Source organism: Myotis daubentonii, chromosome 1 (assembly GCF_963259705.1).
Source record: "Myotis daubentonii chromosome 1, mMyoDau2.1, whole genome shotgun sequence".
In the NCBI taxonomy this organism is placed as follows: Eukaryota; Metazoa; Chordata; class Mammalia; order Chiroptera; family Vespertilionidae; genus Myotis; species Myotis daubentonii.
Window position 1 is genome coordinate 99,202,283 of NC_081840.1, and position 23,637 is coordinate 99,225,919.

At 41.0% G+C, this 23,637-nt stretch overlaps 1 protein-coding gene across 25 annotated transcripts in view; it reads left to right on the forward strand.

The window, feature by feature from the left end:
- SVIL (supervillin) overlaps window positions 1-23,637 on the forward strand; it is a 265,091-nt gene that overhangs the window by 184,965 nt on the left and 56,489 nt on the right. For 22 of the 25 annotated variants that reach the window (XM_059711992.1, XM_059712022.1, XM_059712094.1 and 19 more), the window contains 10 exons: window positions 1,057-1,137; window positions 4,009-4,908; window positions 5,316-5,486; window positions 6,141-6,175; window positions 6,753-6,814; window positions 7,083-7,222; window positions 9,099-9,194; window positions 11,103-11,346; window positions 11,808-12,375; window positions 13,508-13,733. In XM_059711992.1, coding sequence (XP_059567975.1) covers window positions 1,057-1,137; window positions 4,009-4,908; window positions 5,316-5,486; window positions 6,141-6,175; window positions 6,753-6,814; window positions 7,083-7,222; window positions 9,099-9,194; window positions 11,103-11,346; window positions 11,808-12,375; window positions 13,508-13,733 — 2,523 coding nt within the window. The remainder of the gene's footprint in view (window positions 1-1,056; window positions 1,138-4,008; window positions 4,909-5,315; window positions 5,487-6,140; window positions 6,176-6,752; window positions 6,815-7,082; window positions 7,223-9,098; window positions 9,195-11,102; window positions 11,347-11,807; window positions 12,376-13,507; window positions 13,734-23,637) is intronic. The other 3 variants (XM_059711973.1, XM_059712153.1, XM_059712162.1) reach the window with 3 other exon arrangements.

Here is a 23,637-nt window from a genome sequence, read left to right on the forward strand (position 1 = left end):
CCACACTCAAGGGCCCAAAGAGCCACATGTGGCTCATGAGCCACAGTTTGCCGACCACGGGTATAAGCTTTTTAATGAGTGGTTGAGGCCTAATTCACCTTTATTACTTCTCAGAGTTTAGCTCAGTGCCTTGTACATAATAGGAATTCAATAAACATGAATCGATAGACTTGAATTAGTATTGGTCACTGTTGTGTTGGCTGCGTTATTCGGTGATAAGCTATTAAAGATATGATCTTATTGACTTTCCTTTTTATTACTTTATTTGCTCATGACTTAGATGTGGAGTATGAGAGAAACAAATGTGTCAAGAGTGAGTTCAAATTTTTGGCCAGCCACCATGAAGAAGGAATGGCCATTTGCTGAACTAGGGATGCTCCAGTGGAAGTGAGGCTTGGAGAGAAACGAAGAGCTATTCGGACGCTATTTACCAATTTACCTTAACAAAACTTAGGAATGAGATGTTGCCTTATATTTTTAATTCAACTTTTTACAAGAGAATTGGTATTTGTGGGCAAAATGTGACTATTACAGACCATTAATACTTTCAAATTACCTGAAAAACACTGTATTTGGTGGCTTTAGGTATATTTCAATCTCTTGATTTTAGTAGTGAACCATATGTCCTGGAAATTCCATGACATGAATATAAACCCCATGACAAAATGTGCTTATACATTTTCAAAAGCCAGGATTCTCTTAACAGAAATTAGCCTTTCAGTTTTAAATTATAATCAATTTTCTAAAATTGCTTTAGTTTGTGTTTTGGTTTACACTGACAGGCAAGAACCTATCTATCACTGCTTCCATACATTTTGCTGTGACCACTGAAATCTGTTACAATTAGATGTGAACTTCTGATATCCCCCATCTTTCTACACCCAAACCTATCACCCCACTTCCCTATTCCAGTATTATAGCAATTTATCCCGTAGCCTATAAACAATTAAGATATATTGGACCCCACCTTTTTCCAACTATAAAGAGTCTAATTTCTGTGTATGTGTTGACATTTTAATAGAAATTTTCTGAAGTTTTGTTTTTTGTACATGATAGTACAGGGAAACTCAAACATGAGTGGTTTCTGCAAAAAGATTCCGAAGGGGACACACCTTCACTTATCAACTGGCCTTCCAGGTATACTCCAAATTGAAACTCCTGTCTTTTGTTTCCTGAGTGCTTCTCTCCCTGCTGCCTTGCCTGCTGTTTCTCACATCACCCAGTGCTAATTCTCCTCTTCCTAATGGCAGTGCATTTGAAAATCATGTGTTCAGAAAGAGCTGCTGGAAGTTACTTCCTAATCATTTGCTTTTCTCCTTCAAATGTCCTAATCTCTCCTCTACTAGCATTTCCTTTTGCTCCTCTTTTTGAAACCTTTTTAATATACCTCTTGTTTTTGTCCTCTCTCGCCACCTCCCACACTGCCAGTCTACCTGGCACCTCTGGGTTGCTCCCCTCCTGAGGCCAGCTACTCAGCTGGTGTCCCATCTTGTCAACACTCCTTCACCAGCTACTCGGCCTCCTTGTTTTCATGTCTCCTCATCTCTAAACCAATAGTTAATTCTCCATAGTTAAATAGAGTGCCTGTGGTTTTAAAAGCAGACAAAACCCCCTATCATTTCATTTTTCAGATTGGAGGCAGGGAGAGGCGGAAGGAGTAAGAATGAATAAGTCACTGGCAAGACAAAGCACCCATATATTGAGTTTCTAACAGTCTTTGTTCTCAGCTGAGGACAACATTCAGATTGTCTCTGTTTAGAAGGACACATTCCACAGGAAAAGTTGAACCACATTTCAGACTTCTTTTGATTAACAAAGCTTGTAAATATAAAAACATCCAACACTAGCTAGTCTGAGAAAAATAACAACTCAGAATCCCTTTTCCCACAAATTGTTCATCGTAACTGCCCTTCGTGTGTCTTTGTTTTTCTTTAATGAAGTATAAATAGATATTCTGAATCTTATGTTGGAAAACATGGAGGTGTTCACATCAAAGTTAGCAGAGTGAATTGGTCATTTAAGGAAATAGTCTCTTCCTAAAGCTATATATCAAAAATAATTATTTTTGATGACTAATCTTAAGTAAATAAAGGTTTTACATTCCCCAAGAAATCACCTTTCCTACTTCAAAGGCATACTTTACTTTTAAAAATTATCCCCAGTTAGTAATCCATTCCTAAGCAGTTAAAATGGTTTCTTGTTTCTCACTATGTGGTATTTCAAAAAATAAAAATAAGAACTAGCTAGGACTATTAAAGCCATGTGTTTTGCAAATATCAAGTTACATACATTTTGTCACTATTCTTTCCCTTTAAAAGATAAAGCACTAAGGCAGGTAAGTGCCTGAGACCACACAACTAGAACCAGCTGAGCCAGGCTTTGAGCAGAGGTCTCCTCGGGCCCCACCGCCAGAGCTCTTGGCTGCTTTGTTTCTGCAGTGGTAGCAACAGAAAAGTAGCTTTTATAATGGATTCGAGTTTTGCTGTCAGAAACAACCAGAGTAATCCCTTTTTACATTACTTTTTAACTAACAGCCTAATAGGAATTGCTATTTCAGAGGAGAGAAAATGTTCAGTTTATTAATTCTTTCAACAATTATTTTTTCTCTAATATTCTTCTGAGTGCTACTTAGTAAAGGGTGTCCCAAAATTCACGCAAGAAGTAATTTTGATAGAAAACACAAGTTTATAATTAAAAATTGTAAATTTTTTATTGATTCATAAAGTATACAGTATAAGGTTATATATGGAATAGCATATCGGGTAAATGGCCTCCATGGCTTTGCTGGCACATACACACTCTTTTGTTGAAATTTTCCATGACCGTTTTTGCATAAATGTGGCTGAATTTCATTGAAACAGCGCTCAATTTCCTCCTTCAAGGCGTGGGTGGTCGTGGGCTTGTTGGCATAAACCTTAGACTTCAAAAAACCCCAAAGAAAAAAGTTCAACAGCGTTAAATCGCATGATCTGGGGGGCCAATTCTGATCACCAAAATGGGAAATTACACGACCAGGAAATGACTCATGCAATAATTGAATTGTTTCTCGGGCTGTATGGCATGTGGCACCGTCTTGTTGAAACTACATGTCGTCCACACCCATATCTTGCAATTTAGGCACAAAAAACTGGATTATCATGTCACGATAGCGAGCACCATTAACTGTTATTGCCTGAGCAGCCTCATTTCGGTCATGGAAAATTTCAACAAAAGAGTGCATATGTGCCAGCAAAGCCGTGGAGGCCATTTACCCGATATGTTATTCCATACATAACCCTATACTGTATACTTTATGAATCAATAAAAAATTTACAATTTTTTATTATAAACCTGTGTTTTCTATCAAAATTACTTTTTACGTGAATTTTGGGACACACTTTAGTAATGATGACTAAACTGGTGATGTGTTTTCTGAATGAATGAATGCAGCCTGCATTGCATGAAAAGCTTGTGAATGTTGAGCTGTGTGCTTGAAAGAGGTGATTATTTGTTGTATCTTGAACTCAGAAATAAAGTAATCATGAATACTCTTACATTTCCAGAATATGATGAAATCACATTTGGTCAGTAGGTGTAGGTATGCCTGGAAACTACACACAGTCATATGCTAGGCCTGTACATGCAGAAAGCTTACTGTTCACAGCATCAGCCCCATTGTGCCCTTGTGCATACTACTGGTGTGTATTCAGGGATTTTTCTGTGGCTTCTGGGCATCCATTTAGTTAGAAGGCATCCATTCTCTCCCAGGACAGCATCTGACTGCTGAGCTTTACGGGTAGAGTTAGTTTTGCACCACCCGGGAATTTGAATACACATTTGAAAACTCAATTCAAAATCATTCATTTTGCAAGCAGTGGGCTTCTGATATTAACTACCCAAAATGCTTCTCCACAAATGGTTCCCTCCTTGGTTTTATTTCCGTTGACTGGTAATCCATGATGCACGCATGCTTCCTTCCTGTTAAGTAGTTACTGCTCTTTGCAACTTAAACCTTTTTCTTTCTTGAAGAGTTAAAGTTAGAGAAAAATTGGTGAAAGAGGAGAGTGCTCGCAGCAGCCCTGAACTTGCCTCAGAGTCCTTAAGTCACAGGAGACGTCAGCCCATGCCGGGGCATTACCTGTCCTTTCATTCAGAAAACTCGGCCTTCGATAGGGTCACGAGCAAGGCAGCCAGCTCTGCACGACAGCCGATCCGTGGCTATGTCCAACCAGCAGATCCCGTGCACTCTGCCATGCTGGTGACCTCAGAAACCCCAGAAAGTGTGTCTGAGTGCAGCTGGGTGGGATCAGCCACCCAGAATGTCATAAAGCCTCCCGCCCTGAAGGTTCTCGAAGGTGAGAGAAGAGATACCCCCATTCTCCATATTTGTGAATCACAAGCAGAAGAGGACGTGCCCCTCACTGAAGCTCTCGAGAAAAGCAGGAAAGCACTATTGGCTTTAGAGGATGGGGGGCTTGAGAGAAGCCACGAGGACACTTCTGGAAATGAGGACTTTGGTAAGCCTGCCGCTCTTGGCACCATCACCTTAGAACATCGGAAGGAGCCAGAAAGTCTTTCACACCCACCTCAAGCTCAGCACCAGTTCACTGAGAGAATGGGCAGGAGTGAAATGGTTTCCTATGTTCAGAGTGAGCCTGTATCCCAAGATGCCAGAGTGACAGGTCACAAAAAAGAAGCACCTAGAAGGAAGCGCAAGGTCCTCACCCGCTCCCTGTCTGACTACACGGCCCCCCCTCAGCTCCAGGCCCTGAAGAGTAAGCACCCAGCTGCAGAGGGACAGCTGGAGCTGCAGGGTCCCAAAGCTGAGGGGCCCCACTCGGAGCTGAGCGTGCTGGACACCAAGGTCTCTGTCGCCCAGCTCCGAAGTGCATTTCTGGAGTCTGCCAATGCCAGCAAGAAACCTGAATTGTAGGTGATGTTTCAAAAGTCCTCCCTCCGATGTGTCACTTGCACGTCCTTGGCAAAATTATTAATTTCTCAAGTTGTATTGTGTCCTGCATTGAGTCACATTTAAGCTTAGCTCACAAGTGTGCAGGGCAGACCATATAGGACATGGCTCCAAAACTACCATTCCGCTTTGCCTACTAACGGGGAGCTGCAGGATTGGGTCTCTGGAATGCTCCATCTCCTTTGCATGCGTGGGAAAGGGATGTAGTGGGATTTGGTGATGTCTGTGCCTTGACTCACTGAGATGCATAAACCTTTGCTTTATTTCCTCTCTCTCTCTCTCTCTCTCTCTCTCTCTCTCTCTCTCTCTCTCTCTCTCCCCCCTCTCCGATCCCCTGCTATATCCTCTCTCCTGATGATTCTAAAAGCCAATCACGGCTTGAGAGGTCAACCAAAGGAGTTGGCTTGCCTACCAGTGTGGAACGGGAGAGGGGGTCCCAGAAACCACGGCGCTATTTTTCTCCTGGTGAAAGTAGAAAAACTTCTGAGAGATTTAGAACTCAACCTATAACCTCAGCAGAACGAAAGGAATCAGATAGGTAGGCACATGTCTGTCTAGGAACTTAACTCATAAGGATTTTCATCACAGGGATGGTGCTGACATTGTTTAAATGGGCTGTGGTGATTCCTTAGTTCTTCCATCTAATCGATAAGGGATATTTACTTGGTTTATATCAATGTATTTTTAAAGAATGTTGTCCTTGACAACAGAATCCCAAGATACTGTTTTAAATTGCACTCAAACTATAAGAAGAAAAATTTTTCTTCATTTAATGTTTTTAATTTTTTATGTCCTTGTTAAGTTAGAATCCAAGTGGAGTATTCACCATATTTTAAAATAACTGAGGAATATTCATTTTTAAAATATCTGCCTGCTTGTTTTATTTGAGTTTTATATTATCACTTGATTATCCCTGGAAATGATAAGGTTTGTCTAAAAAATTATCATCAGTCATGTTGAATAAGTCACATTTGCTTCTGGTTTGTCTCCACAAGGTGTCCACTTGCTGGGCTGTGTGCATGTGCACTCCATGGTGTCTGTTAACTGTACATATATATTCACAACTACAATTACTATCAGGATGATATTCTTTAAGAAATTTTAATTGCTTTTTTATTTTTATGATAATTTATATGGACCTTCTACTCCCACCAGCTAATTTTTTATTATTACTTGTTAATGTCTTTCCTAGGTCTACTTCAAATTCAGAAATGCCAACTGCTGAGGGCAAGTATCTGTTTTCCTTTTGCTTCTTTATCATCTCCCTCAGATTAGATTTAAATATGATTTTTGCTTTTTTGAGAATGAGATTATCATGCATACCTATTTCTTACTCTTTTACAGGCATTCTTTCTGTCAATATAACAAAACCTAGTTTGGGTTTTCAGAGGATCTTTCTGTTATCTTTGAGAGAGTTAGAAAATTGATGAGTCAGCAATAATAAAACAACTGATTTGCTCCAAAGAAGTAGGTTTCATGTTATTGCTGCTACTGCTGTTGAATAATAAGGAAGAGACATTCTTTCCCCTAAAATCTATTATTAAATCTCAACTTGTCAAATAGAACAATAGAGAATTACTATCCAGACAGAATTTTGTTTGGTTAATTACAATGGAAGTCAGCACCTTTTCACTGAGCGGAATAGGCTCCCTGCAAAGGGGAAATACTGCCAACTGTAATTTTTGGTACTTCCATTCCTATATTCAAAGGGTTTCCAGGTCAGCCTTGAGGAACTTTTTAGAATCTTTACATGCATTTTTTTTTAATGATGTCTAGTTTTTATTTTATGGCTTTTTACTTACAGATGAAGAAAAGGTAGATGAACGAGCCAAACTGAGTGTTGCTGCCAAGAGGCTGCTTTTCCGGGTAAGATGTGCTGCAGTGTTTGAGTAGCAGCTGCCCCCCTCCTGAGGGAGGCATCCCCTGTGTCCTGCACCTGGGCCCTCTGTGGCTCACCTCTCTTCAGATCCTTGACTGATGTGACCACCAGCTGACACAGCACAAATGTTCATTTCCAATACTGATTCAAACCTCTTGGGTATTTCCCGGGGTAGGGGAACAAGGTAGAAACATTTTGCTGCCCCAATTTCCTTTTCTCGAATTCATGAGGATTCCACAATGTTTCTGATCTCAGGAAATGGAAAAGTCATTTGATGAGAAAAATGTTCCAAAGCGAGGTTCGAGAAATGCGGCCGTGGAGCAGAGGCTGCGGCGTCTGCAGGACAGATCCCACACCCAGCCCGTGACCTCCGAGGAGGTGGTCATGGCAGCCACGTGAGTCTCCCTTCTGCCCTTTGGCCTTGGCTGTAATGTCTTCTTTCTAAAAAACATTTGAAGACTAATAAAGAAAACGAGGTGATTGGGAGATGGTTTAGTTAGAAGCCATAGAGAAGTAAGTGTTTAGGAATTTTTCTTACTGGGATCTCTCTGAACTTCATTCTAGGATGTGTTATCTATTGTATCTACTAGAAAAACATGAAGAGGAACTTTGTTTAATTTTTTTGTCTCTGCGTTTTTTAACTCTTTTACAATGGAAAATTTACAAAATGAAAGTAAATATATTAATATAATGAACCCTATGTACTCATCACCCAGTTTCAACAGTCAGTCATCAACTCCTGCTATACCTACAGTATATTCCCATCCACTTCCCCTTTTCTCTTGTATTATTTTCAAGCAAACCCAAGATATCATTTCTCCCATTAATATTTGTGTATATATCTCGAAAAGTGAAGGATTCTTTTTGTTTTTATATAATCAAAAATTTAAAAAATTAATTGGAAGTTTGATAACCCTTTAAACAATATGAAGTAATTTTTGAGCACTGTGTTCTAATATGTTCAGAATGGATTTCCCAAAGTAATTCATTCATTCATTCATTCAGGGATAATCACTTCCATCAAGTAAAAACTTTTATTGGTTGTTGTTCTTTTTGTTGTTGTTATTAATCCTCACCTGAGGATATTTTTCCCATTGATTTTTAAAGAGAGTAGGAGGAATGGAGGAAGGGGGTGAGAGAGAGAAACATCAATGTGAGAGAGACACATTGATTGGTTGCCTCCCTCAGGCGCCTGGCTAGGGTTGGGGATCGAGCTTGCAACCCAGGTACGTGCCCTTGACTGGGAATTGAACCCTTAATCTTCAGTGCATGGGCTGATGCTCTAACCCAGCCATGGGCAAACTATGGCCTGCGGGCCAGATCTGGCCCGTTTGAAACGAATAAAACTAAAAAAAAAAAAAAAAAGACCGTACCCTTTTATGTAATGATGTTTACTTTGAATTTATATTAGCTCACACAAACACTCCATCCATGCTTTTGTTCCGGCCCTCCTCTCCAGTTTAAGAACCCATTGTGGCCCTCGAGTCAAAAAGTTTGCCCACCCCTGCTCTAACCAGTGAGAACACTGGCCAGGGCTACTTTTATTAGTTTTTAAAAAATTGTTTTTGTGCTTCTCCTGGACATACACACACACACACACACACACACACACACACACACTTTTTGAAAAAATGGAGTGCCTCTCACTCCTGTGAACATGCTGTTTGGTCAGCTGCCTTCACTTCTTTCCTTAGCTATTCCTCAACATTTTGGTATATTTGTGGGTAAATACATCCTATACCCATGAGGAACTCTTAGCAAATCCGTTTTTCTTTAATTTAAATTTTATTTTTTTCATATCTGAGTGGCCATATAAACACAAAACACCTACCCATGGAAGCAAAATGGTAAATAAGCAAAAATTATTACCATGTAAGGCTCACTGAATCTACTTTGATGTGCCCATAGATTATATGAGGACACTGATTCTTTTTAAAAATACAGATTGAGAAAAACATTTTAAAAATGGGTATAATCTACTGATATCCTGGTGGTTGACATTAGCTTTCTTTTAAATTACTTTTTTAAGCCAGGTCATTTCTTCTAAAGATAGCCTATTCTCATTCCATTTACTTTGAGTAGTCTCTGTCTGTTATTTCCTAAGTTTGTTATTGCTTTTCAAGTTCTTTAGTGGTTTTCCCAAAGTAATGAATAAATAATTCTTAAAAAAATATTTGATTTCACATTTCTGGATGGAAAACTATGCTTTCCTTAATGCTTCTTTTCTTCTCTCTCCTTATGAATTTTCCTTCTTTGGCAATTGCTTTAAAGTGAACCTCTCCCTGCTTCGTGCTCTGTGGCCACCCACCCTGTATTGACAAGACTTCCTAGTCCCACTGTAGCTAAGAGCACTGTGCAGCCTGCCAGGTACTGGACAGCAATAGCAGCATGTGGCCTGAGGGCTAAGGTGGTAGACTACAAACGAGTCTGAAAATCTTGAATGGCTTTCATTTCTTTGACAAGTTAGTGCAATGAGTTGTTCCAGGAATGTTTTGTCATAGTTCAAGACACTGATAGCTTCATGTGGGCCTGCATGAGGAAACATCTCATCTACCTGCATCCATGATGTGTTGGAACAAGGATCACACTAATTCACTTATCCATTTGCTTTGTTTCTGTTTTTCATAAACATAGCCATCCCTAAGAAATGTCATTCTTCAATATAAAGTACTGGCACTTAATAAAGATTAATAGAAAATGGGAGGTAATGTGAATGTTGAAATTCTGATAATACTCAGGATTTTTTAAAAAACATGTAGACACAAATAGGTGTTAAAAACAATCCTAGCTGTTTCTAATTATAGACAATGCCTTTATATTTTGGAATTAGGATATTAAGAATTTATAGTGTCTGAAAGATGTTTCATTATCATGTTTTAAAATTATGTCCTTAAGGTATGTAAATAGCCCTTCTATTTTGCTATTATGGGCCAAAATACAAAGGCTAAAAATAAGACTAAAAGAAATAAAATGACAGTACAGAAATAAAGCTGGCACAGCCCAGAACCTGAGACCTCACTTGGGAAGGAGGTTGAGGTTGCCCTCCCAGTTCACCTGTTGACCTCAGGAAAGACACCCAGACAGGGTGCCCATTGCCATCTTGATTAGTGTTCTGGAACACTGACACTGCTCTTTTGTCTGGGACAACATGTGAAGTGGTAATTAATTGGAGTCAAGGCAGAATATACTATTTACTGGACTGAGAATTGGGTTTGCCAGTGGCAGAGGGGGCTTGTCTTAAACCTTTAGGGCGTCACCATGGCCATGTAACTGGAAGTCTTCTCTTCCTGAGAGCCAGAGGGACTTACCATTGTCTGAAATTTCCTTCATGTTTCAAGTTACTGGGAATTACAGACTTTTTTCTGCTGGAGAGTTTTTGTGTTTTTAATCTCTAATGTCTAATTATAAAAATACCCATTCACTATAAAATTTCAGTCAGTACAGAAGTACATAAAGTAGAACACAAGAGCCCTATCAGCCAATGATTTAAACCTATGAGAGAACGTGCTAGCAGTGGTTCTCAACCTTGGCTGCACATTAGAATCACCTGGGAATCTTTTTAAAATCCTGATTTCTGGGCCTCATCCTCCGGAAATTCTGTTTCTTTGTTACTAATGTTGTGGCCCCACCCCATAACAAAGAAACAGAATTTCCAGAGGATGAGGCTCAGAAATCAGGATTTTTAAAAGATTCCCAGGTGATTCTAATGTGCAGCCAAGGTTGAGAAGCACTGTGCTAGAGTGAAGGAGCGAAAGAACCTTAAAATTAAGCCATTTTTGTTTAACAAGTGAAAATCAAAACCCCGTGTTGTGGGTAATGTTGTGGACAGCATGGTTATTCTATTTGCTAATTATTTTAAATGAAAAGACCATCTTCTGAACCACATATCAAGATAAGGTCTAAATATGCCACAGCTGATGCCTTAAGATTCCTTTTAGCCTTATTTATTAGTGATACTAACAATACAAGTTTTTTCTCAAAAATAAGGTATGTCCAAGCTGACCTCCATTTCTTAAAACAGGAAATTCAATTTTTAGAGATAATTCAGAGCTAAAAATCTGCCCTTTGTGAAATTGACAAAGCTAGTGTACCCCAACTACTCTGCTTTTAAGGTCTCCTTTAATAGCCAAACAACTGCCTGCACCTGTCTTAAATGTATCTGGGCAAAAATAAAGCCCTTTTCAAAACTGGCACTTGAAAGAAAGTTAACATATAAAATTAGCAGTGGGCTTGTGTCTGTTTTCATTTGTGTTACTGACTTTTTTTCCCTTTCAGATTACAGGCATCTGCTCACCAAAAGGCTTTAGCCAGAGACCAGGCGAATGAGGGCAAAGATTCTGCTGAACAAGGTGAACCTGATTCCTCCACTCTGAGCTTGGCAGAGAAGTTGGCCTTGTTTAACAAATTGTCCCAGCCAGTCTCAAAGGCTATTTCCACCCGAAACAGAATAGACACGAGACAGAGGAGAAGGAATGCTCGCTATCAAACTCAGCCGGTAACGCTTGGAGAGGTGGAGCAGGTGGGTACGCTGTCATCAAATTCCAGTTTTCTTGTATGTTCTTAAACTATAGGAGCACCGGGTATCTCAGGTTAGTGATATAGTGATATAATATATTCATTATATCACAGGTGGTGTACCTGTACACTGTGTTACTTGTAGATGACTGCTGGTAATGACTTCATTCCTAAGAAAGTCACCATGCCAAGAATGTTTCTCTTTACTTGTTTTTGTAATTTAATTGCTGAAATCATCTGGATTGTTCCTGTTTGGGAGAGAAAAATAGGACACCCAGTCTGCTTTTCACCCAGATGATTTGATTAATGAGATGCATTGTGTAACTGTGGCTAGCATTGGTTTCCCACAAGTCAAGCAGTAAAACTGCACCAAATGTAGTATTTCAGTAGGTCAATCCATACATAGGGGTTTATATAGAAATTATTTTTAAATCCGCTTTTCCCTTTTTCACTCTGTCCTCCCAGGTACAAAGTGGAAAGCTCATTCCTTTCTCGCCCACTGTTAACACTTCTGTGTCCACCATCGCATCTACAATCACTCCGATGTACGCAGGGGAACTTCGGACAAAGCCATCCATGGATGACAACACAAGTGTCACTGGCTATAAGTTTCCTTCTTCAATAGAAAATGTAGAGTCTTCGATTAGAAGCACTCTGAAGCCCCAATCCTGTCAGCCTTCAGTAGAGGGCAGTGAGAGCAAAGGTATGTTTAGAGATTATGGAGAGACGGAAAGCAAGAGAGTCTTGACAGGTAGAGATGGTGGTGTTAAAAACGGATCCTTTGAGGAAGCAGAGCCATCCTACCCTATCCTCAATCCAGTCCAGAAAGGAGACAGCCATAAAGAACCTAAATATGATGTTCTGAGAAAAGGAAGCCTAGAGCTACCAAATGCCCCTGTCTCCCACCCTGGCGATGAGGAGTTTTCCACTGCCAAAAGCACCACACAAGGGAACCCAGACTTGAAGGGCAGGCAGCCCTTTGAAGAGAAGGTGGACATGGAGAATGTCACAAAGAGGAAGTTTTCGCTGAGAAGTAAGTTGCTACTGCTCCTAAAGTTGGAGAAACCGACTGGGTTTTTAGTTTCTGATGGATTGTTTGCATGTATTTATGATTATTTCTAATTAAATTATAAAGGTACTTTATAACTAGCTGATTAAAATTGTACTGTGGGTCCTACTCTTCCCCAGACTTTTCTTCCTCTTGAATTTCACTTATTTGGTGGATTGTAAATTTGTCAGCAATAAAAATACCTGAAGCTCTTACACACATCGTGATAAGGGTATTTGACATCTTTGGTCACATTAAAACACATAACAGCCTTGTCAACTGCTAGCTCTGTTGGCCCCTTTTATGAGTTAATGACCCCAAATGTCCAGGGCTGGGTGAGTGCTGGGGAGCAGGATTTGAACCCAGGCTGTGGATTTCCAGGCTCTTCTTCTGCATTCCTCGTATGTAGGCTAGCAAGCTCTTTTGCAAGGTACTTTCTCTTTTTTTCATTTACATAAAATGATACTAAGTTATAATAGTGGTTCTGGCTTGTGGCTATGGCACATTCAAAAGTACAATCTGGAGGAGTAGAAACTGTTAGGTCACCAAAGGAGGAATGCACGAGGCCAGAATGGTGCGGGATTACGAATTTATTCAATCATCTGCACACCAGGTGGCTGAGCCTGGATGGCTCCAGCCCCCAATGACAGGAGTCAGCGGCTTTTAAAGGATTTTGGCAGGCTTTTTCTGGGCGGAGACTTTTTTATGCATACCCAGAGGGGAGATAACGGAATGTGGTCACCCCAAGTGAAATGTGGTCTAAGCGAAAGGAATGTCCATAGTGAAATGACCTAAAAAGCCAGTTCCCAGGGGAGGGGTATCAATTCAATTGCCCGATCAAACCTAACAGAAACATTTTGTAGTTTACAGTTAAAGCTAACTTCCTGTGTCTTACACACAGGAAAAGATCAATTTTTTTCTGTATGGAGTAGCCCACTGGGAAGTTTGGTTTTCTCACAGCATATAGTTGCCACAGATTAGCATAAATTCCAGTGGATTGGGTAGCCGGCTATGTGCCCACAGATTACACTGCAAATGCAGGACTGTTGGGGGGTGAACAGCTGGAAGAATGCTTGCCCGGAGGAGTAAGTGCTGACGGCACTCCTTTCCTTCCCAGTGTCAGAGTTCGGGGAACCCACTCCCGAGCAGAGCGGCACAGTTGCTGGAAACAGCGTTGTTCAAGCTGCAGCCCCGGTGTCCTGGGAGCAACAAGAGCCGGCAGAGCTCCCACAGGAGAAGCACTGTAAGAGTCCATGTGCGATGTTTGCTGCTGGAGAGATCAGAATGCCAACAGTGGAGGGCAGCCTTGATTCACCCAGCAAAACCATGTCCATTAAAGAAAGGTAATTAGACTTAATGACTGTAAAGTAATTCTATTAGGGAGGAATTACAACTTACTTTTAAGGAGAGATCTGAGTAATGGGCAAGGGATGAAATCGTGAGTCTAGCTACATAAGGAGATGTGTTGTTATATTAGGATTCTTTGGGGAAGTCAAGAGTGAATTGCAGTGACTCCCTGCCTGCTCGGGTAAGGCTGGATGAGGGCCAGTTCCAGACTCATGTGAGGAAACCACAGAAACAGACATTTGCTTGCTTCATTTGTTTACAGTTTTATTTTATTTTTTATATTAAATTTTTTGACTAACCAGTGATGGGAACAGAGAGCTTGGCTCTTTCCCTTTCAGATCCAGATGGATCAAATTTAATGTACTCAGTGTTTGTGACTGTTTATATAAAATCTATATATATAAAAGGCAACCGACCAAAATGACCGGTCACTATGACGTGCACAGCGGCAGCCAGCTGGCCCTATTGGGGTCCTGATTGGCCCACCTCAACCTCCTGTGGCCCCTCCCCCCAGCCAGCCCCACCCCTAGTAGCCTACCCCCCGCTGGCCTGACCCCATCGGCCCCCATCAAGGTGGGCCAGCCAGACCCCACCTGTGCAAGAATTCGTGCTCCAGTCCTCTAGTATGTATATAAACAAATACATATTTGTATATTTATTTGAGGGAATGAAGATACATTCATTTAAAATGAAGGTAAGTTCATTTAGGAAATCAGTATGTACTGGTATTATTGATTTTTAGGGAGAGGTAGATAGAGAGAGAAAAACATCAATGTGAGAGAAACATCAATCAGTTGCTTCCCGCACACTCCCCGACGGGTGACCATACCCGGAACCTGGGTATGTGCCCTGACTGGGAATACAAATTGCCACCTTTTGGTGTTTGGGACAATGCTCCAACTGAGCTACACTGACCAGGGCCATTTAGAATATAAATTTTTGGGATTAAAATCTAAGTTTTGTTTGTTTTACAGAAAGTAAATTAGATGCCTTTTATGAACTGCTTTTAGAAATTTTATACCAGGTAATAGCTATGAAAGTTTACATTTGAGTATCAACATCATAACATCATTTAATTCAAAAGAATGGAGGATTGATAGGATAGGATAGGATAGGATATATTTAAATGGGACAGAAACAGAGAGCGGGAGCTAAATATTTCAAGTTGTATTTTCCTTGTTAACCTTCAGTTGAATTAAGTAGCAAAAGATGTAATAGTGATAGGAACACTGCAGCAAGAAAGGTCTTGTGTGATGAGCAGAATTGTTTCTACCATCAGTTACTTACAGCTCTGCCTACCTAGACTTTCTTAGTACCTCCTACCACCCGGAAGTGTTCTTGCTCTGTTAGACACTGCTCACTCTTATTTACATAGATATATCCAACTACAATGAAAATTCTTCGCTGTTTTTCCAGCTGAGCTTTTGAACAATATTCCTAAAATATTAACTAGATGATGCCATTTTCAACAAATGCATTATTAAGGTTGTTAAATCTTATTTAAAATTCACAATCAATTAGACTTACTAGACTGAGGAGGCACCAGTGAAGGGCTGACGGGATAAACTAAGTGAGAGGACTGATGTCCTGAATATGGGAAACTGTTTGGCCTGAATCCTCTGTGGACACCTGTCTCAAAGAAGTTGGGTCCTAGAGATCCAGCTATTGATAACCAGTTAGGTGAGATGAAAGAGATTTCATTTAAGGATATTAATGAAAATATCACTTATATGCAGTTCTGATGTTCTAAAGATCAAAAAGCATTTCTGGAGTAAAATTCCAATGGAAAATACTAAGATACTCCTTCTCTCAAAGGCTTTTAAGGGGTATTTCCCCACCTTGGAGTACATAATCTATCTGTTGGGACTTAGGCCTTTTGGTGAAGTTTTATGTCTATCCATGGTGTGATAATTATTGATTTATTTGCTATTTTTAATAAATTTTAATGTATTTGTATCTTTCTGGAAGCAGTTTGATTCCTACTATAAAACTCTCATTTTAGAAAATTTGAGATGCTATGAAGGTGCAGCTTCTTAACCTAGGCTTTGTGGGTGACTGAGGAGTTCAGGGATGGCTGCAGGGTTTCTGGGAACTGCTGGGAAGGGTGCAATCAACTGTGTGTGCACAGGCACTTTCTGGCGAGTGGGAAACAGAACCTCTCTCAGTCTCCAAGGGTGACCCCAAACTGTTCAGAACCATAACAGTAAGGAACGCTTGTTAAATATCCTGCTATTCAGTTTAATTGTTAAATATACAGGCACACTTCAGATTTATTGTGGGTTTGGTTCCAGACCACTGCCATAAAGCAGGTATCATAGTAGAGCCCTAATTCATTCACTGGTGGATAGTCTTGCCTTCAACTTGTAAAGCATGCAATATCTGTGAAGCACATAAAAAACAAAGTGTACCTGCATGATGTTTGAAAAGGGATGAGGGGCACTTTATTTAGCAGCTGTGTTTATAATAAATTATGGTAATACAAAATATATTGCCAGTGATCCCCCATGATCTGTTTCAGAGAAGAAGGGAGATGGAGAGAGATAGAAACATCAGTGATGAGAGAGAATCATTGATGGGCTGCCTCCTGCCCTCCCCCCACCCCCCCCCCACCCCCCCACTAGAGATGGAGTCCACAATCTGACCATGTGCCCTGTCCTGGAATCAAACCGTGACTCCTGGTTCCTAGATTGACTATCAACCGTTGAGCTGCGCCAGCTGGGCTCCCCCTGATTGTTGTGGTATTTTACTTTTACTTTGCTGAAATAACAAAACTATATGTCCTTACAATCCGTTTACTTTCCTCTAAATTGGGTTTATAATCCCTTCTGTTAAAATGAGATAATGAAACGACCTATTTAAGATAAGAATGCTATCCATGTAATTTTGGGGGGTTTTTACTTTTCTTTTTTGAGGTGACAGATAAAATAGAACTTTTAAACCTTATTCTGACTTCCTCTGACTGCCTCCTTTGGCCAAAGGAGGGGTTCATTTCCAGTGTCCACAAGGGTCACACGGTGACCAGAACTGACAGCAGGGCTGGACTCCAACTCTCCCACCTCCTCTTTCAGAATATGATGGATGCTCAAGAAGAAACATATAAAAGTGCCTTTTCTTTTTTCATCTTTTCTGACATCTAGAATGTCAAGTTTGAACCCTAATGAGCATAAAACTTAAATGCAATCTGCTTTGTTTCATACCTGTCCAAATGGTTGGAGAGTAAATTGTTCCTGTTTGGGAACTTCTTTTGGAAAAGCATTGCAAATCAAATTATGTTTATGTTATTTAGGGATAAAACCTTTGATACTTCTTTATAAGTACACTAGGCTTTTAGAATCTTATTCCCACTATTACTGAAACAACCGAATCTGAGCTTTTATATCTAGGGAGGAGATTACTAAAAAAGTCAAAGGAGCCATGCCTTCACTTTGGGAAATTGGTAGGATGTGGGGACTTAGTTGAAGAATATTGAAAAACTCGCCCATGGCTCCTGCCAGCATGCAGAACCCTGACTTAGGGGAGCAGTTGGGGTCCCGCTGTGTCCCCCACATGCCCCTCCATCCACCCTGCTGCCTTCCACAAAGCACAGGCTGTATTCATGCTTCCCCAGCAGATTCTGGGTTCCTCTGGGAGATGTCGCCACTAGAGGGCCCCAGATTATGTAAGAATTAGTGATGAAGGTATTCCCCTTTAACCGTCCTTTTTTGGTCTCTGGCTTTTCCTCATTTAAAAGACATGTTAGTTCACTCCTTCAGCCTGCAAACTAGCCAAGGCCATTGTAAATACTAACCAGTGCTGTCCAGCCCTACCTGAAATCTATGAGGTGCAGTAATTCTCTGAAATGCAGGGACATTTTTAAAGAGGGAAGAACACAGGTTGAAGATTAGGGGCACATGGTTTGTCCCTCCCATGGTATTTTTGCTGAAAAAAGTGTGGGCCGTGGCAAGAGGCGTGGACATTTCCCCAGGTGGCCTGGCAAGCACATGCTCTGGTTGCCCTGGCCAAGCCCCGGGTTAATAGGCTAATGCAGAGCCACTCACCAGGTTCTCAGCCTCAGACTAAGCAGATGCCCAGCCTCTCAGCATCACAGCCCTTCAAATAGCACTTGGACTTGGCGGGTGTTGGAGGTGCTGACAGTCCTTTGAATGGCATAGGCCTTCATTTATGTCACGTGTAACACCAGACACTTAGCTCCTCGGCCCTCTCCAGCACACGGTGGTCTGCGGTGAGTCAGAAGGGTTGTGAGACTGAAGGAGGCAGGAAGGCAGTTGGAAAGGTCTTTTGCTCTGCTCTGCTTGTGGAACACCAAGTAGGAAATCTAAAAGGACAGAATAATACATTAAAGTTTCAGTGTGTGTGATTTTTAAGTTATCCGTCATTTGCATTCCATAGGCTAGGGCTGGGATCAAGTACCATGTGGGCTCAACTGAACCACAGTTTCATCCAGATTATTTTGGTTACTCTGTAGTCTTTGGAAGTCCCTGATGATGGCCCTGCCAGCACATCCAGAAGCAAGATTTCAGGTTCTTGGAATGGAGGAATCTTTGAAGGCTAACCCGGGATGTAGGGAGAACATTATAAGAAAGCCAAAGGCTGTGCTGCCCCTGAAACCTGAGGCAAACTGTGTCTGGTCAGCTCATGCGCTAATGCTGTGACACCAGCCTGGCGGAAGGCAGGACATGCCTCGTTTGGAGCCACAGCTCCCCGTCCTATTGACACACAGCGTGGCTCCTGTCAACCAAATCCTGGGCCTGCATGCATTGTTCCTTGTCTGTCAGATTGGTAATAGCAATATTTAGTTTCTTAGAGGCTGCTATGCAGATCAGCAGATTATAAGATAGACTAATAAGTGATTAAAGATTCCACAACTCATTTTTTTTTTCTAAGTCAGTTTTTAATTCCTCAAATCAGAAGTTCTACTGTGGGTATAATGCTATCAAACAGGCTTGCATTCTACAGAGAACTCATACATGAGCAGAATATTAAGTTGATATGGCAAACTCTATTGTTGTCTTATTTTAAGAAATTTCCACAGCTATCCCTGCCGGGAGCCGGTCCATCCTTGCTGTTTCAAGGGACCTGGCATATATGGCATACGGTTCTTAATATGTTTGCTCACCTTCTTGGCGCTGTGTTTTAACCAAGGTCACCTCTCCAAGAAAGGTTGAATCCCCAGGTAGGGATTTTCCCCTGAAGTTAGGGAGGGGATGAAACTCCTTAACTAAGTGCCAGGTGGGTAGTTAATCAATTTAACTACAAACAATCATGCTTAAGCTACATAATCTTTACTCCCTGGAATGGAGATAAGAAACGCCCTAACCTTTGTAATAGAAATTGACAGGATTAGAATCAACTGGTATAAATACAGATGCAACAAGACAACAACAGACAGAATTCAGAACACAGAACCTACACAGAACGTTCTCTGGAGACAGAGGAACTTCGCTGGAGAGAGCATGGCAAAGGATCCTGGACAGAAACTGGCCTCAGAACCTAGAGACATATATGGAATACTGTTCTCTGTCTCCGTGTCACTCGAGACGGATCGGACTCCACCGTAGGAAGAAGGTAGATAGTTTTCGCCGACTCCGTCCACACCTTTGGGAACCCCTGGAACAGGATTCCCTTAGGTAAGCCCCCCCATTGAGAACCTCCACACTCGGGACGGATCGGACTCCACCATAGGAAGAGGGTGGATAGTCTTTGCCGACTCCGTCCACACCTTTGGGAATCCCTGGAACAGGATTCCCCTAGGTAAGCCCCCCCCACCCCCCCGCATTGATAACCCCCACACTCGGGACGGATAGGACTCCACCAGGGTGCTACAGACCCCCCTATAGAGGATAAGTAGGGTAAGAAGGTGGATAGTACAGAACTTAGTTTGAGAAGATGTGCCATACTGAGTCCAAAGAAAGAAGACTCTGTATTGATCTTTAGATTAAGAAGATGTGCCATACTGAGTCTAAAGAAAAAAGACTCCGTATTGATCTTTTAACACATATGCTTGCTAGCAGAGGAATTAAGGTTACTCCCAGTCAGATGGAACATTTTATACAAGAAATACGTCCATGCTTTTCTGAGGAAGGAAAGGTGCCGGAAAGGTAAATGTAGAGGCATGGGAGAAGGTAGGCCCAAGGAGCCTTATCCTTAACCCCACTGCAGCCTTTCCACCCCAGGAAAGTGCAGGATTGGCAAGCTCTCCCTGGGATGATAGATCAGGACTCAGGTAATAGCGGAAATTGACAATCCTACTCTTAAAATGGATATAAGAGAGCATTTGAGGTTTTTCTTTTTAATGCTTGCTTTTAAAAAATAAAAAAGGGGGAATTTGCCGGGAGCCGGTCCATCCTTGCTGTTTCAAGGGACCTGGCATATATGGCATACGGTTCTTAATATGTTTGCTCACCTTCTTGGCGCTGTGTTTTAACCAAGGTCACCTCTCCAAGAAAGGTTGAATCCCCAGGTAGGGATTTTCCCCTGAAGTTAGGGAGGGAATAAAACCCCTCAACTAAGTGCCAGGCGGGTAATTAATCATGCTTAAACTACATAATCTTTACTCCCTGGAATGGAGATAAGAAACGCCCTAACCTTTGTAATAGAGATTGATAGGATTGAATCAACTGGTATAAATACAGTTGTAACAAGAAAGAAACACTCAGAACTTAGAACACAGAGCCAAGAAGACAGAACCTACACAGAACCTACAGACAGAAGAACTTCGCTGGAGAGAACATGGCAAGGGATCCTGGACTGAACCTGACTGCAGAGGTTGGCAGGAGAGCCTGACTAGAACCTGGTGACTGAACCTGACTGGAGAACCTGAGCAGAACCTCTCTGGAGATCGAGACCAGAACTTGGCTGGAGATCCTGGCTAGGCTGCTGATCAACTGAACGCTGTCTCCGTGTCATTCCTTCTTCGCCGACTCCGTCCACACCTTTGGGGACCCCTGGACCCGCTGGGGCTGGACCCCGGCACCAGGGAAACCAAATGATTATTTAGATGATGTTGTCATTGCTCCAGGAATTGGGAGCTTTTTTTTTTTTTTTTTTTTGAGAAGGTCCTCAAAAACTGTAGTGCATTATTTTTAATAAACCCAACCCCTGAGGATGAATTTCTTATTTTTTTAAATTCTCTCAAATCATTCGAAATCAAATCTAATTGGTTTAAAAGTGTAGATGGCCAAGATGAATTACTACTGGTCTACATCAAAGGTGAAGAGACGAGACCAGTTTGTATGAAAGATGTAAGTGAGATGACTGTCTGTCTGCACAGGATGATGAATTAGAAGCACCTCTTTATTTGGCTGTAAAAATACTGGCACATTTACTTTTTGAAAGTCCCATGTATAGATACTTTGAAAACTCTGAAAGCTCTATTGCAGTATGCAAATACTAATTATATCTTTTCATGATTTAATTTTGTTAGATTCTTCTTTTTTATTAGAAAAAGCTGACTCATTGAGGATAATTGGAGAAAAGATAAAGCTTAGGAATATATAGACTGAACTTCAAATGAAAACACTGAAAGGAATTTGGAATTTGTTTCCTAGTACATTAACTAGCTCTTGTACCATGCAGAGTCTTGTCAAACATCATTGATTATAGAATTTAAGGCTAAATTGATTCTTGAGCCAAATGGGGGCTCTCTTAGTAAGATTCTGACTTCAATTTCCAATATATGTGTTTTTTCTCCCATAGCCAAGCAATTCTAACACCAGCTGGGTGTCCTATAATTCAACTCAATTCTGACACTCTATCTGGAGTTAGCATCAGATACCACAAGTTAAAGACTCAGTCCTACAAGACTGCCTCCCACCCCCAATTCAGATACCAGTCACAAGTCCAGGTTGTACTTCTTACTAGCTATAATTCAGAGGTTCCCACGACCCCCTCCTTGGGTTGATTAATTTGCTAGAACAGCTCATAGAACTCAGAGAAACACTTACTTACTAGATCACTAGTTTACCATGAAAGCATGTGACTCAGGAACAGCCAATGGAAGAGATGTGTAGGGCAAGGTGTGTGGGAATGGGCATAGAGCTTCCACATCCTCTCTCTCCAAGCACACCACTCTCCCCAAGTCTCCATGTTCCACCAACTCAAGAGCTCTCCGAACCCTGTTCTTTTGGGTTTTTATGAAGGCTTCATTACATAAGCACTATTAAGTTCAGTTGCAAATAGTCAATGATTTAATCAATCTTCAGGCTCTCTCCCCTCTGGAGAGGTCAAGGGGTAGAGCTAAAAGTTTCAGCCTTCTAATCACATGGTTGGTTTTCCTGGCATCAGCTCCCATACTCATGTGCTTCCCAAAAGTCATGCCATTAATAATAAAAGACACTTTATGGCTCTCATCACTTAGGAAATTCCAGGAGTTTTAGGAGTTGTGTGCCAGAAACTGGGCCAAAGACAAAATATCTATTTCTTCTTATAAATCACCATATCACAGGCATTATACCAGTTTTATGGAATGGACATTTGAGGTCTAACTGCTGTTACGAAGCATAAAGGAAGAGAAAAGAAGGGGAAGGAAGTGATTGGGGTGGGGATCTGAAACTCCTGCCCACTTTGCGGAGGTTCTTTTCTTCATGGCTTACTTTCCATTATTTGACTGAATGAATGGGCAAGTATAAGGTGTGATTATGTCTGAATTTATAAATGTAGATGGGTTATTAAGTACTGCAAAATTTTTCTTATTTGTTTAACAAAACTTTTATCATGGAGTATATCACATCCCATCTCCAATTCAAATATTTAATTGAATCAGGAAACTTAATTGAAGGGCCCTTTGAGACCATCTAGTCCAGTTCCCAAAATGACCAATAAGAAAGGGAGACCAGGCTACTTAACCCAAGTTGACAGCCAGGCTAGAGCTGCTGTGCTGTTTGTGGGCATGTGTTAATGATATTTAAAAGGCATGTCCCAGCAGGCTGGGCAGAGAGGGCAAGAGAGTCTAAAGGGGGTTTAATCATTTTTTTCCCAATCTTTAAAGTTGTTGAGCATCAGCTCATCTGAGTTTAAGGATCACCATTTTTTTTTTTTTGCCTTTTATCTTTTCCATGTTTGTCCAAGTCAGCAGTTCTCAACCTGTGGGTCGCGACCCCTTTGGCGGTCGAACGACCCTTTCACAGGGGTCACCTAAGACCATCCTGCATATCAGATATTTACATTATGATTCTTAACAGTAGCAACATTACAGTTATGAAGTAGCAACGAAAATAATTTTATGGTTGGGTCACAACATGAGGAACTGTATTTAAAGGGCCAGAAGGTTGAGAACCACTGGTAAGTATTCTTCACTCGCTATAATAGAGTCAGCTGAAACAGCCTCATGTTCACCAAAAGAACCTTTCACAGGTTATAACATCCAACCAGCTTAATATCAAGTCACACTAGAGTTGAAATAAAGTAGGTTAGGTAAAAGTCTCAGTTAATTAGATTCTTTTTTTATGTATAGCTTTCCCCTGAGGAAAGTTGAAGTAATAATTTTTAAAGTGGGTTTGTAGAGAAGCTTCTGTATTAAGAGGATAGATTGGAAAGACCAAGTTTGTTTGGAGGGGAAAAACAGGGCTTCGGATACAGGAAGAGAAACAATCTTAAACATCTTCTTTCCCTGTAATTGAAAGATATGATATTAAGAGATTGTCAGCTTTTAAGTTTTTAAACCAATTTCTGCTATATTTTCTGCAAGTAAGTTACTACCTAGCAAGTCATTAAATGTTGTTTCAAGTGACCAAAAGGGGCCATTAGCATACATGTTTCTCAGGGGTCATGCCCTCAGCCCAAAAAGAAGGAAAAATCACAGCTATTCCTTTAGTGGAATGATAATGCAGTTTTTATCTGGCAAGTCAAATTACAGCTTTGTATTTCTGTCAACTTTAAAATCTTTGGGGCCATCTTAGAAAG